Source organism: Salvelinus alpinus, chromosome 3, assembly GCF_045679555.1.
Source record: "Salvelinus alpinus chromosome 3, SLU_Salpinus.1, whole genome shotgun sequence".
In the NCBI taxonomy this organism is placed as follows: Eukaryota; Metazoa; Chordata; class Actinopteri; order Salmoniformes; family Salmonidae; genus Salvelinus; species Salvelinus alpinus.
This window is the reverse complement of record NC_092088.1, coordinates 4,269,887-4,289,539: the sequence shown is the minus strand read 5'-3', so window position 1 is coordinate 4,289,539 and position 19,653 is coordinate 4,269,887. Positions and strand designations below refer to the sequence as shown.

The window sequence follows — 19,653 nt, the reverse complement described above, 5'->3', positions numbered from 1 at the left end:
ACTCAATCAAACAGATTCCAACCTCTCCACAATGGCCAAGACCAGAGAGCTGTGTAAGGACATCAGGGATAAAATTGTAGACCTGCACAAGGCTGGGATGGGCTACAGGACAATAGGCAAGCAGCTTGGTGAGAAGGAAACAACTGTTGGCGCAATTATTAGAAAATGGAAGAAGTTCAAGATGACGGTCAATCACCCTCGGTCTGGGGCTCCATGCAAGATTTCACCTCGTGGGGCATCAATGATCATGAGGAAGGTGAGGGATCAGCCCAGAACTACACGGCAGGACCTGGTCAATGACCTGAAGAGAGCTGGGACCACAGTCTCAAAGAAAACCATTAGTAACACACTACGCCGTCATGGATTAAAATCCTGCAGCGCACGCAAGGTCCCCCTGCTTAAGCCAGTGCATGTCCAGGCCTGTCTGAAGTTTGCCAATGACCATCTGGATGATCCAGAGGAGGAATGGGAGAAGGTCATGTGGTCTGATGAGACAAAAATAGAGCTTTTTGGTCTAACTCCACTCACCGTGTTTGGAGGAAGAAGAAGTATGAGTACAACCCCAAGAACACCATCCCAACCGTGAAGCATGGAGGTGGAAACATCATTCTTTGGGGATGCTTTTCTGCAAAGGGGACAGGACGACTGCACCGTATTGAGGGGAGGATGGATTTGGCCATGTATCGCGAGATCTTGGCCAACAACCTCCTTCCCTCAGTAAGAGCATTGAAGATGGGTCGTGGCTGGGTCTTCCAGCATGACAACGACACGAAGCACACAGCCATGGCAACTAAGGAGTGGCTCCGTAAGAAGCATCTCAAGGTCCTGGAGTGGCCTAGCCAGTCTCCAGACCTGAACCCAATAGAAAATCTTTGGAGGGAGCTGAACGTCCGTATTGCCCAGCGACAGCCCCGAAACCTGAAGGATCTGGAGAAGATCTGTAGGGAGGAGTGGGCCAAAATCCCTGCTGCAGTGTGTGCAAACCTAGTCAAGAACTACAGGAAACGTATGATCTCTGTAATTGCAAACAAAGGTTTCTGTACCAAATATTAAGTTCTGCTTTTCTGATGTATCAAATACTTATGTCATGCAATAAAATGCAAATTAATTACTTAAAAATCATACAATGTGATTTTCTGGATTTTTGTTTTAGATTCCGTCTCTCATAGTTGAAGTGTACCTATGATAAAAATTACAGACCTCTACATGCTTTGTAAGTAGGAAAACCTGCAAAATCGGCAGTGTATCAAATACTTGTTCTCCCCACTGTAGGTTTTATTACACTGTTGTTTCTGACCCCTTTTCATGTGGCAGCAGGTCACACATCTTGCTACTGCGATTGCACACTGCGATATTTGGCCTAACAGATACAGGAGTTTGTTCAAAATTATATGTGTTCGAATTCTTTGTGGGTCTGTGTAATTTGAGGGAAATATGTATCTCTAATATGGTCGTACATTTGGCAGGAGGTTAGGAAGTGCAGCTCAGTTTCCACCTCATTTTGTGGGCGGTGGGCAGATATCCTGTCTTCTCTTGAAAGCCAGGTCTGCCTACGGCGGCCTTTCTCTAAAGCAAGGCTATGCTCACTGAGTCTGTACATAGTCAAAGCTTTCCTTAAGTTTGGGTCAGTCACAGTGGTCAGGTATTCTGCCACTGTGTACTCTCTGTTTAGGGTCAAATAGTGTTCTAGTTTGCTCAGTTTTTTGGGGAAAAATCTTTCAAGTGTGTCAAGTAATTATCTTTTAGTTTTTCTCATGATTTGGTTGGTTCTAATTGTGTTGCTGTCCTGGGGCTCTGTGGGGTCTGTTTGAGAACAGAGCCCCAGGACCAGCTGTTTTCTAGGTTAATCTCCTTGCGGGTGAGGGCTTTGTGCAATGTTTGGGCATCGCTTTCCTTTAGGTGGTTGTGGAATTTAATGTATCTTATCTGGATTTTGATCCCTAGTGGGTATATACACTGCTCAAAAAAATAAAGGGAACACTTAAACAACACAATGTAACTCCAAGTCAATCACACTTCTGTGAAATCAAACTGTCCACTTAGGAAGCAACACTGATTGACAATAAATTTCACATGCTGTTGTGCAAATGGAATAGACAAAAGGTGGAAATTATAGGCAATTAGCAAGACACCCCCAATAAAGGAGTGGTTCTGCAGGTGGTGACCACAGACCACTTCTCAGTTCTTATGCTTCCTGGCTGATGTTTTGGTCACTTTTGAATGCTGGCGGTGCATTCACTCTAGTGGTAGCATGAGACGGAGTCTACAACCCACACAAGTGGCTCAGGTAGTGCAGCTCGTCCAGGATGGCACATCAATGCGAGCTGTGGCAAGAAGGTTTGCTGTGTCTGTCAGCGTAGTGTCCAGAGCATGGAGGCGCTACCAGGAGACAGGCCAGTACATCAGGAGACGTGGAGGAGGCCGTAGGAGGGCAACAACCCAGCAGCAGGACCGCTACCTCCGCCTTTGTGCAAGGAGGAGCAGGTGGAGCACTGCCAGAGCCCTGCAAAATGACCTCCAGCAGGCCACAAATGTGCATGTGTCTGCTCAAACGGTCAGAAACAGACTCCATGAGGGTGGTATGAGGGCCCGACGTCCACAGGTGGGGGTTGTGCTTACAGCCCAACACCGTGCAGGACGTTTGGCATTTGCCAGAGAACACCAAGATTGGCAAATTCGCCACTGGCGCCCTGTGCTCTTCACAGATGAAAGCAGGTTCACACTGAGCACATGAGCACATGTGACAGACGTGACAGAGTCTGGAGACGCCGTGGAGAACGTTCTGCTGCCTGCAACATCCTCCAGCATGACCGGTTTGGCGTTGGGTCAGTCATGGTGTGGGGTGGCATTTCTTTGTGGGGCCGCACAGCCCTCCATGTGCTCGCCAGAGGTAGCCTGTCTGCCATTAGGTACCGAGATGAGATCCTCAGACCCCTTGTGAGACCATATGCTGGTGCGGTTGGCCCTGGGTTCCTCCTAATGAAAGACAATGCTAGACCTCATGTGGCTGGAGTGTGTCAGCAGTTCCTGCAAGAGGAAGGCATTGATGCTATGGACTGGCCCGCCCGTTCCCCAGACCTGAATCCAATAGAGCACATCTGGGACATCATTTCTCGCTCCATCGTTCACGTTGCACCACAGACTGTCCAGGAGTTGGCGGATGGTTTAGTCCAGGTCTGGGAGGAGATCCCCCAGGAGACCATCCGCCACCTCATCAGGAGCATGCCCAGGTGTTGTAGGGAGGTCATACAGGCACGTGGAGGCCACACACACTACTGAGCCTCATTTTGACTTGTTTTAAGGACATTACATCAAAGTTGGATCAGCCTGTAGTGTGGTTTTCCACTTTAATTTTGAGTGTGACTCCAAATCCAGACCTCCATGGGTTGATAAATTTGATTTACATTGATCATTTTTGTGTGATTTTGTTGTCAGCACATTCAACTAAGTAAAGAAAAAAGTATTTAATAAGAATTCAGATCTAGGATGTGTTATTTTAGTGTTCCCTTTATTTTTTTGAGCAGTGTATATAATTGAGATGTCAATTTTGGTAGTAAAAATAAAGAACCCCTGGAATGAGTAGGTGTGTCCAAACTTTGACTGGTACTGTCTATATGTAGATATCTAGGTAGATCTCTACTGTCTATATGTAGACATCTAGGTAGATCACTACTGTCTATATGTAGATATCTAGGTAGATCTCTACTGTCTATATGTAGACATCTAGGTAGATCTCTACTGTCTATATGTAGACATCTAGGTAGATCTCTACTGTCTATATGTAGATATCTAGGTAGATCTATACTGTCTATATGTAGACATCTAGGTAGATCTATACTGTCTATATGTAGACATCTAGGTAGATCTCTACTGTCTATATGTAGACATCTAGGTAGATCTATACTGTCTATATGTAGATATCTAGGTAGATCTATACTGTCTATATGTAGACATCTAGGTAGATCACTACTGTCTATATGTAGACATCTAGGTAGATCTCTACTGTCTATATGTAGACATCTAGGTAGATCTATACTGTCTATATGTAGACATCTAGGTAGATCTCTACTGTCTATATGTAGACATCTAGGTAGATCTATACTGTCTATATGTAGACATCTAGGTAGATCTATACTGTCTATATGTAGACATCTAGGTAGATCTATACTGTCTATATGTAGATATCTAGGTAGATCTATACTGTCTATATGTAGACATCTAGGTAGATCACTACTGTCTATATGTAGACATCTAGGTAGATCTCTACTGTCTATATGTAGATATCTAGGTAGATCTCTACTGTCTATATGTAGACATCTAGGTAGATCTATACTGTCTATATGTAGACATCTAGGTAGATCTCTACGGTCTATATGTAGATATCTAGGTAAATCTCTACTGTCTATATGTAGATATCTAGGTAAATCTCTACTGTCTATATGTAGATATCTACGTAGATCTCTACTGTCTATATGTAGATATCTAGGTTATGATCTCTACTGTCTATATGTAGATATCTAGGTAAATCTCTACTGTCTATATGTAGATATCTAAGTTATGATCTCTACTGTCTATATGTAGATATCTAGGTAAATCTCTACTGTCTATATGTAGATATCTACGTAGATCTCTACTGTCTATATGTAGATATCTAGGTTATGATCTCTACTGTCTATATGTAGATCTCTAGGTAGATCTCTACTGTCTATATGTAGATCTCTACTGTCTATATGCAGATATTTAGCTAGATCTCTACTGTCTATATGTAGATCTCTACTGTCTATATGCAGGTTATCTAGCTAGATCTCTACTGTCTATATGTAGATCTCTACTGTCTATATGCAGGTTATCTAGCTAGATCTCTACTGTCTATATGTAGATCTCTACTGTCTATATGCAGGTTATCTAGCTAGATCTCTACTGTCTATATGTAGATCTCTACTGTCTATATGCAGGTTATCTGATCATATCTAGACTTTGTCCCAAATGGCACCCTATTCCATAAATAAAGTACTGCACGACCTTTGACCAGAGGACCATATAGGGAATAGGGTGCTATTTGGAATGCAAGCCCGATCTAAAGAGCTTGTTTTGGGGGTCTCCCAGTCCTATGGTTGGAATGCAGGAGCTTCATCAGTTCTTCAGAAGACGAATGGAATCAGAGCTTTCCGTGACCTGGGGTAGTCATGGAATTTCTCATGGTAGAACCTGTGACAGAGGGAGAGAACAAGGATCATGAATACATTTACACTCCCAGATTTAGCCTGGTCCTCCATTCTGACCTCTGACCTCTTGTTTCACGTCATTGTGTATCAAAACCGGATGTAAGCTTGAGAGATCAGGATGGGCGTACAAGGCCACCATAGGTTGGTCAGGCATCAACAACTAGGTAGATCTCTACACTCTATGTGTAGATATCTAGGTTATGTCATCGAAATCAAATCAAAGTTTGTCACATGCGCCGAATACAACAGGTGTAGTATACCTTACAGTGAAAATGCTGAATACAACAGGTGTAGTAGACCTTACAGTGAAAATGCTGAATACAACAGGTGTAGTAGACCTTACAGTGAAATTACTTACAAGCCCTTAACCAACAATGCAGTTTTAAGAAAATACCCCCCCCCCAAAAAAAAAGTAAGAGATAAGAAAAACAAATAATTAAGAGCAGCAGTAAATAACAATAGCGGGGCTATATACAGGGTGTTACGGTACAGAGTCAGTGTGGAGGCTATATACAGGGTGTTACGGTACCGAGTCAATGTGGAGGCTATATACAGGGGGTACCGGTGTCGAGGTAATTGAGGTAATATGTACAGTTGAAGTCGGAAGTTTACATACACATAGGTTGGAGTCATTAAAACTCGTTTTTCAACCACTCCACACATTTCTTGATAACAAACTATAGTTTTGGCAAGTCGGTTAGGACATCTACTTTGTGCATGACACAAGTCATTTTCCCAATAATTGTTTACAGACAGATTATTTCACTGTATCACAATTCCAGTGGGTCAGAGGTTTACATACACTAAGTTGACTGTGCCTTTAAACAGCTTGGAAAATTCCAGAAAATTATGTCATGGCTTTAAAAGCTTCTGATAGGCTAAATTACATCATTTGAGTCAATTGGAGGTGTACCTGTGGATGTATTTCAAGGCCTACATTCAAACTCAGTGCCTCATTGCTTGACATCATGGGAAAATCAAAAGAAATCAGCCAAGACCGCAGAAAAAAAATTGTAGACCCCACAAGTCTGGTTCATCCTTGGGAGCAATTTCCAAACGCCTGAAGGTACCACGTTCATCTGTACAAACAATAGTACGCAAGTATAAACACCATGGGACCACGCAGCCGTCATACCGCTCAGGAGGGAGACGCGTTCTGTCTACTACAGATGAACGTACTTTGGTGCGAAAAGTGCAAATCACTCCCAGAACAACAGCAAAGGACCTTGTGAAGATGCTGGAGGAAACAGGTACACAGTATCTATATCCACAGTAAAACGAGTCCTATATCGACATAAGCTGAAAAGCCACTCAGCAAGGAAGAAGCCACTGCTCCAAAACCACCATAAACTTTTTGGAGAAATGTACTCTGGTCTGATGAAACAAAAATAGAACTGTTTGGCCATAATGACCATCGTTATGTTTGGAGGAAAAAGGGGGAGGCTTGCAAACCGAAGAACACCATCCCAAACGTGAAGCACGGGGGTGGCAGCATCATGTTGTGGGGGTGCTTTGCTGCAGAAGGAACTGGTACACTTCACAAAATAGATGGCATCATGAGGAAAGAAAATGATGTGGATATATTGAAGCAACATCTCAAGACATCAGGCAGGAAGTTAAAGCTTGGTCGCAAATTGGTCTTCCAAATTGACAATGACCCCAAGCATACCTCCAAAGTTGTGTCAAAATCTCTTAAGGACAACAAAGTCAAGATATTGGAGTGGCCATCACAAAGCCCTGCCCTCAATCCTATAGAAAATGTGTGGGCAGAACTGAAAAAGCGTGTGCGAGCAAGGAGGCCTTCAAACCTGACTCAGTTACACCAGCTCTGTCAGGAGGAATGGGCCAAAATTCACCCAACTTATTGTGGGAAGCTTGTGGAAAGCTACCTAAAACATTTGACCCATCTTAAACAATTTAAAGGCAATGCTACCAAATACTAATTGAGTGTATGTCAACTTCTGACCCACTGGGAATGTGATGAAAGAAAAAAAAGCTGAAATAAATAATTCTCTCTACTATTATTCTGGAATTTCACATTCTTAAAATAAAGTGGTGATCCTAACTGACCTAAGACAGGGGATTTTTACTAGGATTAAATGTCAGGAATTGTGAAAAACTGAGTTTAAATGTATTTGGCTAAGGTGTATGTAAACTTCCGACTTCAACTGTACATGTAGGTAGAGTTATTAAAGTGACTATATATAGATAATAACAGAGAGTAGCAGCAGCGTAGAAAAGGGGAGGGCAATGCAAATAGTCTGGGTAGCCATTTGATTAGGTGTTCAGGGGTCTTATGGCTTGAAGTAAGAAAGGGAGTAGAAGCTGTTTAGAAGCCTCTTGGACCTAGACTTGGCGCTCCGGTACTGCTTGCCGTCCGGTAGCAGAGAAAACAGTCTATGCCTAGGGTGGCTGGAGTCTTTGACAATTTTTAGGGCCTTCCTCTGACACCGCCTAGTATAGAGGCCCTGGATGGCAGGAAGCTTGGCCCCGGTGATGTACTGGGCCGTACGCACTACCCTGTGTGGCAGGAAGCTTGGGGTCGGAGGCCAGCAGTTTACATAACAGGCAGTGATGCAACCCGTCAGGATGCTCTCGATGGTGTAGCTGTATAACCTTTTGAGGATCTGAGGACCCATGCCAAATCTTTTCAGTCTCCTGAGGGGGAATAGGTTTTGTCGTGCCCTCTTCACGACTGTCATGGTGTGCTTGAACCATGTTAGTTTCTTGGTGATGTGGACGCCAAGGAACTTGAAGCTCTCAACCTGCTCCACTACAGCCCCATCGATGAGAATGGGGGCGTGCTCGGTCCTCCTTTTCCTTTAGTCCACAATCATTTCCTTTGTCTTGATCACGTTGAGGGAGCGGTTGTTGTCCTTGCACCACACGGTCAGGTCTCTATAGGCTGTCTCATCGTTGTCGGTGATCAGGCCTACCACTGTTGTGTCATCAGCAAACTTAATGATGGTGTTGGAATTGTGCCTGGCCGTGCAGTCATGAGTGAACAGGGAGTACAGGAGGGGACTGAGCACGCACCCCTGAGGGGTCCACGTGTTGAGGATCACCGTGGCGGATGTGTTGTTACCTACCCTTACCACCTGGGGGCGTCACGTCAAGAAGTCCAGGATCCAGTTGCAGAGGGAGGTGTTTAGTCCCAGGGTCCTAAGCAGAGTGATGAGCTTTGAGGGCACTATGGTGTTGAATGCTGAGCTGTAGACAATGAATAGCATTCTCACATAGGTGTTCATTTTGTCCAGGTGTGAAAGGGCAGTGTGGAGTGCAATAGAGATTGCATCATCTGTGGATCTGTTGGTGCAGTTTGCAAATTGGAGTGGGTCTAGGGTTTCTGGTACAATGGTGTTGATGTGAGCCATGACCAGCCTTTCAAAGCATTTCATGGCTACAGATGTGAGTGCTACGGGTCTGTAGTCATTTAGGCAGGTTACCTTAGTGTTCTTGTGCACAGGGACTATGGTGGTCTGCTTGAAACATGTTGGTATTACAGTCTCAGACAGGGAGAGGTTGAAAATGTCAGTGAAGGCTAGCCAGTTGGTCAGCGCGTGCTCGGAGTACACGTCCTGGTAATCCGTCTGGCCCTGCGGCCTTGTGAATGTTGACCTACGGAGAGCGTGCTCACACAGTCGTCCGGAACAGCTGATGCTCTCATGCATGTTTCAGTCTTACTTGCGAGCATAGAAGTGTCACTGGGTAGCTTTCGGCTGTGCTTCCCTTTGTAGTCTGTAATAGTTTGCAAGCCCTGCCACATCCGACGAGCGTCGGAGCCGGTGTAGTATGATTCAATCTTAGTCCTGTATTGACGCTTTGCCTGTTTGATGGTTCATCGGAGGGCATAGCGGGATTTCTTATAAGCTTCCGGATTAGAGTCCCGCTCCTTGAAAGAGGCAGCTCTACCCTTTAGCTCAGTGCGAATGTTGCCTGTAATCCATGGCTTCTGGTTGGGGTATGTACGTACAGTCACTTTGGGGACGACGTCCTCGATACACTTATTGATAAAGCCAGTGACTGATGTGGTGTACTCCTCAATGCCATCGGAAGAATCCCGGTACATATTCCAGTCTGTGCTAGCAAAATAGTCCTGTAGTTTAGCATCTGCTTCATCTGACCACTTTTTTATAGACCGAGTCACTGGTACTTCCTGCTTTAATTTTTGCTTGTAAGCAGGAACAGGAGGATAGAATTATGGTCAGATTTGCCAAAAGGAGGGCGATGGAGAGCTTTGTACACATCTCTGTGTGTGGAGTAAAGGTGGTCTAGAATTGTTTGCACATTTAACATGCTGATAGAAATGAGGTAAAATTGATTTAAGTTTCCCTGCATTAAAGTCCCCGGCCACTAGGAGCACCGCCTCTGGATGTTTTCCTGTTTGGTTATGGCGGTATACAGCTCATTGAGCGCAGTTTTAGTGCGAGCATCGTTCTGTGGTGGTATGTAGACAGCTACGAAAAATACAGAAGAAAACTCAGAAGGTAGATAGTGTGGTCTACAGCTTATCAGGAGACACTCTACCTCAGGCGAGTAAGACCTCGAGATTTCCTTAGATATTGTGCAGCAGCTGTCGTTTACATATATTCAAAGGCCCACGCCCAGAGTCTGCTGTTCTATCCTGCCGATAGAGTGTCTAACCCGCCAGCTGTATGTTATTAATGTCGTCGTTCAGCCATGACCGGGGAAAACATAAGATATTACCGTTTTTAATGTCCTGCTGGTATGACATACGTGCTTTCAGTCCAACCCATCGCCTCAACCTCACAAGGCACCCTGATCTTTTCCCGCAAATTCTCAGTTTCCTTCTCCAGCGAATGACGGGGATCTGGGCCTGGTGTCTGTAGTATATCCCTCCCATCGGACTCATTACAAAAAAACTCTTAGTCTAATCTGAGGTGAGTAATTGCCGTTCTGATGTCCAGAAGCTCTATTCGGTCATAAGAGACAATAGCAGCAACATTATGTCAAAAATAAGTACAAAAATATTATGTACAAACAAAATAGCATGGTTGGTTAAGAGCCAATAAGACTGCAGCTACCCACTCCAGCGCCATCTTTTATGAGTTAATCTACTGTCTATATGGAGATATCTAGTAAATCTCTTGTCTATATGTAGATATCTAGGTAAATCTCTACTGTCTATATGTAGATATCTAGCTAGATCTCTACTGTCTATATGTAGATATGTAGGTCAATCTCTACTGTCTATATGTAGATATCTAGGTAAATCTCTACTGTCTATATGCAGATATCTAGGTAAATCTACTGTCTATAGGTAGATATCTAGGTAGATCTCTACTGTCTATATGTAGATATCTAGGTTATGACCTCTACTGTCTATATGTAGATATCTAGGTAGATCTCTACTGTCTATATGCAGATATCTAGGTAAATCTACTGTCTATATGTAGATATCTAGGTAGATCTCTACTGTCTATATGTAGATATCTAGGTTATGACCTCTACTGTCTATATGTAGATATCTAGGTAAATCTCTACAGTCTATATGTAGATATCTAGGTAGATCTCTACTGTCTATATGTAGATATCTAGGTAGATCTCTACTGTCTATATGTAGATATCTAGGTACATCTCTACTGTCTATATGTAGATATCTAGGTTATGATCTCTACTGTCTATATGTAGATATCTAGGTTATGATCTCTACTGTCTATATGTAGATATCTAGGTACATCTCTACTGTCTATATGTAGATATCTAGGTAGATCTCTACTGTCTATATGTAGATATCTAGGTTATGATCTCTACTGTCTATATGTAGATATCTAGGTTATGATCTCTACTGTCTATATGTAGATATCTAGGTAGATCTCTACTGTCTATATGTAGACATCTAGGTAAATCTCTACTGTCTATATGTAGATATCTAGGTAGATCTCTACTGTCTATATGTAGATATCTAGGTAGATCTCTACTGTCTATATGTAGATATCTAGGTACATCTCTACTGTCTATATGTAGATATCTAGGTTATGATCTCTACTGTCTATATGTAGATATCTAGGTAGATCTCTACTGTCTATATGTAGACATCTAGGTAAATCTCTACTGTCTATATGTAGACATCTAGGTAAATCTCTACTCTCTATATGTAGATATCTAGGTAAATCTCTACTCTCTATGTGTAGATATCTAGGTAAATCTCTACTGTCTATATGTAGATATCTAGGTAGATCTCTACTGTCTATATGTAGATATCTAGGTAGATCTCTACTGTCTATATGTAGATATCTAGGTAGATCTCTACTGTCTATATGTAGATATCTAGGTAGATCTCTACTGTCTATATGTAGATATCTAGGTAGATCTCTACTGTCTATATGTATATATCTAGGTAAATCTCTACTGTCTATATGTAGATATCTAGGTAGCTCTCTACTGTCTATATGTAGACATCTAGCTAGATCTCTACTGTCTATATGTAGATATCTAGGTAGATCTCTACTGTCTATATGTAGATATCTAGGTAAATCTCTACTGTCTATATGTAGATATCTAGGTAGATCTCTACTATCTGTATACAGCTAATTTGATCATATCTGCACTTCGTCCCAAATGGCACCCTATTCCCTACATAAAGTACTGCACTACGTTTTACCAGAGGACCAAATATTGAATAGGGTGCTATTTGTAATGCTATATAACCTGTATAGATTATTTTGCTGTAGTCTGTTTATATTATGGTGCTGTAGCCTGTATAGATTATGGTGCAGTAGCCTGTATAAATTATGGTGCTGTAGTGTTATAGCCTGTATAGATTATGGTGCTGTAGCCTGTATAGACTATGGTGCTGTAGCCTGTATATATTATGGTGCTGTAGCCTGTATATATTATGGTGCTGTAGCCTGTATATATTATGGTGCTGTAGCCTGTATATATTATGGTGCTGTAGCCTGTATATATTATGGTGCTGTAGCCTGTATAGATTATGGTGCTGTAGCCTGTATATATTATGGTGCTGTAGCCTGTATATATTATGGTGCTGTAGCCTGTATATATTATGGTGATGTAGTCTGTATATATTATGGTGCTGTAGCCTGTATATATTATGGTGATGTAGTCTGTATATATTATGGTGCTGTAGCCTGTATATATTATGGTGCTGTAGCCTGTATATATTATGGTGCTGTAGCCTGTATAGATTATGGTGCTGTAGCCTGTATAGATTATGGTGATGTAGTCTGTATAGATTATGGTGATGTAGTGGTATAGCCTGTATAGATTATGGTGATGTAGTGTTACAGCCTGTATAGATTATGGTGCTGTAGCCTGTGTAGATTATGGTGATGTAGTCTGTATAGATTATGGTGATGTAGTGGTATAGCCTGTATAGATTATGGTGATGTAGTCTGTGTAGATTATGTAAAAATAAAGATTATACTAATCAACTTTGATGTCTTCCTAGATCATGTTAAACATCCTGTATAGATTATGGTGATGTAGTGTTACAGCCTGTATAGATCATGTGTGCCTCATGTACCTGTGATGGTGGAATGCCCGTCGCCCAATAAAGCACAGACTGCAGAAGGCAAAGGAGAAGGTAGTCAGCGACCAGGTTGCTATGGCGTAGCCCAACCACTCCACGATTTCACCAAAGTAGTTGGCCCCCGACACATAATGAAACAGACCGCCTAGGGAAGAGGACACATACTGAAACAGACCCCCTAGGGAAGAGGACACATACTGAAACAGACCACCTGGGGAAGAGGACACATATTGAAACAGACCACCTGGGGAAGAGGACACATACTGAAGCAGACCTCCTGGGGGAGAGGACACATACTGAAACAGACCACCTGGGGGAGAGGACACATACTGAAACAGACCACCTGGAGCAGAGGACACATAATGAAACAGACCGCCTAGGGAAGAGGACACATACTGAAACAGACCACCTGAGGGAGAGGACACATACTGAAACAGACCCCCTGTGGTAGGGGAGAGGACACATACTGAAACAGACCACCTGAGGGAGAGGAAACATACTGAAACAGACCGCCTAGGGAAGAGGACACATACTGAAACAGACCACCTGGGGAAGAGGACACATACTGAAACAGACCACCTGGGGAAGAGGACACATACTGAAGCAGACCTCCTGGGGGAGAGGACACATACTGAAACAGACCACCTGGGGGAGAGGACACATACTGAAACAGACCACCTGGGGGAGAGGACACATACTGAAACAGACCACCTGGGGGAGAGGACACATACTGAAACAGACCACCTGGGGGAGAGGACACATACTGAAACAGACCACCTAGGGAAGAGGACACATACTGAAACAGACCACCTAGGGAAGAGGACACATACTGAAACAGACCGCCTAGGGAAGAGGACACATACTGAAACAGACCACCTGGGGGAGAGGACACATACTGAAACAGACCACCTGTGGTAGGGGAGAGGACACATACTGAAACAGACCCCCTGTGGTTAGTTTTCAGACTTGATTTAACACTTTTTTTTTCAGTTTCAGTTTGTTTTCAGACTTGATTTAATCGTTTAAATTTCGTTTTAGTGTTAGGGACAATAAGTAGCCTTATGCATGGGAGGGTAGGAGACAGCTGCAGAGCATTCTGAAAGTATTCAGACCCCTTAACTTTTCCCACATTTTGTTATGTTACAGCTTTATTCCCCTCATCAATCTACAAACAATACCCCGTGGTGACAAATAAAAAGCAGATTTTTTGGAAATGTTGCAAATGTATAAATAAATTAAAAAAACAGATATCATATTGTATTCAGACCCTTTACTCAGTACTTTGTTGAAGCACCTAATGGCAGCGATTACAGCCTTGAGTCTTCTTGGGTATGACGCTACAAACTTGGCACACCTGTATTTGGGGAGTTTATCCAAGTCTTCCTTGCAGATCCTCTCAAGCTCTGTCAGGTTGGAGGGGGAGCGGCAAACTCCAAGCAGGCTGTGATGAGCCTTTTACTGAGGAGTGGCTTCCATCTGTCAACTACCACAAAGGCCTGATTGGTGGAGTGCTGCAGAGATGGTTGTTCTTCTGGAAGGTTCTCCCATCTCCACAGATCAAGGTCCTTCTCCTCCAATTGCTCAGTTTGGCCGGGCGGCCAGCTCTACGAAGAGTCTTGGTGGTTCCAAACTTCTTCCATCTAAGAATGATGGAGGCCACTGTGTTCTTGTGGACCTTCAATGCTGCAGATATTTTTGGTACCCTTCCTCAGATCTGTGCCTCAACACAATCCTGTCTTGGAGCTCTACGGAAAATTCCTTCAACGTCATGGTTTGGTTTTTGCTCTGACATGCACTGTCAACTGTGGGATCTTATATAAACAGATGTGTGCCTTTCCAAATCATGTCCAATCAAATTAATTTACCACAGGTGGACTCCAATCAAGTTGAAGAAACATCTCCAGGATGATCAATGTAAACAGGATGCACCTGAGCTTAATTTCGAGTCTCATAGCAAAGGGTCTGAAAACTTACGTAAATAAAGCAATTTCGTTTTTTATTTCTAATAAATTTGCAAACATTTCTCAAACTGTTTTTTCTTTGTCATTGTATGGTATTGTGTGTAGATTAATTTGGAAAAAAATGTAATTTGATCAGGCTGTAACGTAACAAAATGTGGGAAAAGGGAAGTGGTCTGATGCTATCCGAATGCACTATATGTGTTGTAGTCCTATAGCAGGGGTACTCCAGTACTATTTATTAATGTGTTGTAGTCCTATAGCAGGGGTATTCCAGTACTATTTATTAATGTGTTGTAGTCCTATAGCAGGGGTACTCCAGTACTATTTATTAATGTGTTGTAGACCTATAGCAGGGGTACTCCAGTACTATTTATTAATGTGTTGTAGACCTATAGCAGGGGTACTCCAGTACTATTTATTAATGTGTTGTAGACCTATAGCAGGGGTACTCCAGTACTATTTATTAATGTGTTGTAGACCTATAGCAGGGGTACTGCAGTACTATTTATTAATGTGTTGTAGACCTATAGCAGGGGTACTCCAGTACTATTTATTAATGTGTTGTAGTCCTATAGCAGGGGTACTCCAGTACTATTTATTAATGTGTTGTAGACCTATAGCAGGGGTACTCCAGTAATATTTATTAATGTGTTGTAGACCTATAGCAGGGGTACTCCAGTACTATTTATTAATGTGTTGTAGACCTATAGCAGGGGTACTGCAGTACTATTTATTAATGTGTTGTAGTCCTATAGCAGGGGTACTCCAGTACTATTTATTAATGTGTTGTAGACCTATAGCAGGGGTACTGCAGTACTATTTATTAATGTGTTTTAGACCTATAGCAGGGGTATTCCAGTACTATTTATAATGTGTTGTAGACCTATAGCAGGGGTACTCCAGTACTATTTATTAATGTGTTGTAGACCTATAGCAGGGGTACTCCAGTACTATTTATTAATGTGTTGTAGTCCTATAGCAGGGGTACTCCAGTAATATTTATTAATGTGTTTTAGACCTATAGCAGGTCTATTCCAGTACTATTTATAATGTGTTGTAGACCTATAGCAGGGGTACTCCAGTACTATTTATTAATGTGTTGTAGACCTATAGCAGGGGTACTCCAGTACTATTTATTAATGTGTTGTAGACCTATAGCAGGGGTACTCCAGTACTATTTATTAATGTGTTGTAGTCCTATAGCAGGGGTACTCCAGTACTATTTATTAATGTGTTGTAGACCTATAGCAGGGGTACTCCAGTAATATTTATTAATGTGTTGTAGACCTATAGCAGGGGTACTCCAGTACTATTTATTAATGTGTTGTAGACCTATAGCAGGGGTACTCCAGTACTATTTATTAATGTGTTGTAGTCCTATAGCAGGGGTACTCCAGTACTATTTATTAATGTGTTGTAGACCTATAGCAGGGGTACTCCAGTAATATTTATTAATGTGTTGTAGACCTATAGCAGGGGTACTCCAGTACTATTTATTAATGTGTTGTAGACCTATAGCAGGGGTACTCCAGTACTATTTATTAATGTGTTGTAGTCCTATAGCAGGGGTATTCCAGTACTATTTATTAATGTGTTGTAGTCCTATAGCAGGGGTACTCCAGTACTATTTATTAATGTGTTTTAGACCTATAGCAGGGGTATTCCAGTAATATTTATTAATGTGTTGTAGACCTATAGCAGGGGTACTCCAGTACTATTTATTAATGTGTTGTAGTCCTATAGCAGGGGTACTCCAGTACTATTTATTAATGTGTTGTAGACCTATAGCAGGGGTACTCCAGTAATATTTATTAATGTGTTGTAGACCTATAGCAGGGGTACTCCAGTACTATTTATTAATGTGTTGTAGACCTATAGCAGGGGTACTGCAGTACTATTTATTAATGTGTTGTAGACCTATAGCAGGGGTACTCCAGTACTATTTATTAATGTGTTGTAGACCTATAGCAGGGGTACTGCAGTACTATTTATTAATGTGTTTTAGACCTATAGCAGGGGTATTCCAGTACTATTTATTAATGTGTTGTAGACCTATAGCAGGGGTACTCCAGTACTATTTATTAATGTGTTGTAGACCTATAGCAGGGGTACTCCAGTACTATTTATTAATGTGTTGTAGTCCTATAGCAGGGGTACTCCAGTAATATTTATTAATGTGTTGTAGACCTATAGCAGGGGTACTCCAGTACTATTTATAATGTGTTGTAGACCTATAGCAGGGGTACTCCAGTACTATTTATTAATGTGTTGTAGACCTATAGCAGGGGTACTCCAGTACTATTTATTAATGTGTTGTAGACCTATAGCAGGGGTACTCCAGTACTATTTATTAATGTGTTGTAGTCCTATAGCAGGGGTACTCCAGTACTATTTATTAATGTGTTGTAGACCTATAGCAGGGGTACTCCAGTAATATTTATTAATGTGTTGTAGACCTATAGCAGGGGTACTCCAGTACTATTTATTAATGTGTTGTAGACCTATAGCAGGGGTACTCCAGTACTATTTATTAATGTGTTGTAGTCCTATAGCAGGGGTACTCCAGTACTATTTATTAATGTGTTGTAGACCTATAGCAGGGGTACTCCAGTAATATTTATTAATGTGTTGTAGACCTATAGCAGGGGTACTCCAGTACTATTTATTAATGTGTTTTAGACCTATAGCAGGGGTACTCCAGTACTATTTATTAATGTGTTGTAGTCCTATAGCAGGGGTACTCCAGTACTATTTATTAATGTGTTGTAGACCTATAGCAGGGGTACTGCAGTACTATTTATAATATGTTTTAGACCTATAGCAGGGGTACTCCAGTACTATTTATTAATGTGTTGTAGTCCTATAGCAGGGGTATTCCAGTATTATTTATTAATGTGTTGTAGTCCTATAGCAGGGGTACTCCAGTAATATTTATTAATGTGTTGTAGTCCTATAGCAGGGGTACTCCAGTAATATTTATTAATGTGTTGTAGTCCTATAGCAGGGGTATTCCAGTACTATTTATTAATGTGTTGTAGACCTATAGCAGGGGTATTCCAGTACTATTTATTAATGTGTTGTATTTATGCAGTACTATTTGAGATGGTGTGGTCACTCACATCTTCTAGGTGGCAACGGTCTGGATGGATGTTGTCATTTATCGCCGTAGTAACAAACCCCCACCTCGCAACCCATGCAGCCCCAAACTGTTCCCACCCTTCTTGTTTGCAAAGAGAAACATTTGCAGGTTTAAAGCTCATTTTCTGCAATTCTAAAACATTTGCCACATTTTATGTGTGTTCATATGAAAACCAGGAGTCAAATCCTGACAATCCTCCCCAAAATAAAATAATGTAATGTCTCACCATCATGTTATTCTAAAATTGTTTGTGGGTTCATTTCAGATAAACTTTGAGGTTGGTTGGGTTTTTCTCCTTTTATCTCTGTTCCACACATGCTGCCATTTTCTGACACCAAAATACATTTGCTTTTGTCCTTTCCAGCAAAGTACTCAAAATAATCCCAGATTGGGTTTTGCCTTTTGTGGTGTTTTTTTTACTCCTATGGTCCGTGCTGATGTCTCCCTTGTTAGCTAGGGATAGCTAGTGATAGCTACTGTTAGCTAGTGATAGCTAGTGATAGCTACTGTAACAGTAGCTATCACTAGTACTGTTAGCTAGTGATAGCTACTGTTAGCTAGTGATAGCTACTGTTAGCTAGGGATAGCTAGTGGTAGCTACTGTTAGCTAGTGATAGCTACTGTTAGCTAGGGATAGCTAGTGATAGCTACTGTTAGCTAGGGATAGCTAGTGATAGCTACTGTTAGCTAGTGATAGCTACTGTTAGCTAGGGATAGCTAGTGATAGCTACTGTTAGCTAGTGATAGCTACTGTTAGCTAGGGATAGCTAGTGATAGCTACTGTTAGCTAGGGATAGCTAGTGATAGCTACTGTCAGCTAGTGATAGCTACTGTTAGCTAGGGATAGCTAGTGATAGCTACTGTTAGCTAGTGATAGCTACTGTTAGCTAGGGATAGCTAGTGATAGCTACTGTTAGCTACTGATAGCTACTGTTAGCTAGGGATAGCTAGTGATAGCTACTGTTAGCTAGGGATAGCTAGTGATAGCTACTGTTAGCTAGTGATAGCTACTGTTAGCTAGGGATAGCTAGTGATAGCTACTGTTAGCTAGGGATAGCTAGTGATAGCTAGGGATAGCTAGTGATAGCTACTGTTAGCTAGGTATAGCTAGTGATAGCTACTGTTAGCTAGGGATAGCTAGTGATAGCTACTGTTAGCTAGGGATAGCTAGTGATAGCTAGGGATAGCTAGTGATAGCTAGGGATAGCTAGTGATAGCTACTGTTAGCTAGGGATAGCTAGTGATAGCTAGTGATAGCTACTGTTAGCTAGTGATAGCTACTGTTAGCTAGTGATAGCTAGTGATAGCTACTGTTAGCTAGTGATAGCTAGTGATAGTGATGCACCAGCCAGGTCTATTTGAAACTATCTACTAGCAACATTTACCCGCAAGATTCAGAAGCTGGAAAACCTCATTATAATAAATTTAAAAAACATAATTTTTAATCATTTAAAATTTACTCTTGATATGCCACATCTCTTGATATGCCACAGATTCTTGATATACCACATCTGTCAGGTGGAGGGATTATTTTGGCAAAGGAGAAATGCTCACTAAGAGGGATGTAAACAAATTTGTGCACAACATTTGAGAGAGATAAGCTTTTTGTGTGTATGGAACATTTTCTGGGGGATCATTTATTTCAGCTCATTAAACATGGGACCAACGTTTATATTTTTGTTCAGTGTATAATAACTTTAGTGGGAAGACATGATACTTTGTCATTATAGTGTAAACAAGTAGTAGTTTGGGTTTTAGATATTACAATAGGGTTAAAAGTCACTAGAGATACAAAGCTAGTAGCCTGGACCTAAA

General features: G+C 41.7%; 1 protein-coding gene across 2 annotated transcripts in view; it reads right to left on the bottom strand.

Moving 5' to 3' along the window:
- Positions 1–4,250: 4,250 nt before the first annotated feature.
- srd5a2b (steroid-5-alpha-reductase, alpha polypeptide 2b) overlaps positions 4,251–19,653 on the bottom strand; it is a 98,021-nt gene continuing 82,618 nt past the window's right edge. For both annotated transcript variants that reach the window (XM_071391323.1, XM_071391324.1), the window contains exons 6-7: positions 12,733–12,883; positions 4,251–5,208 (exon numbers count right to left, since the gene is read on the bottom strand). In XM_071391323.1, coding sequence (XP_071247424.1) covers positions 5,142–5,208; positions 12,733–12,883 — 218 coding nt within the window. In that variant the 3' untranslated portion in view covers positions 4,251–5,141. The remainder of the gene's footprint in view (positions 5,209–12,732; positions 12,884–19,653) is intronic.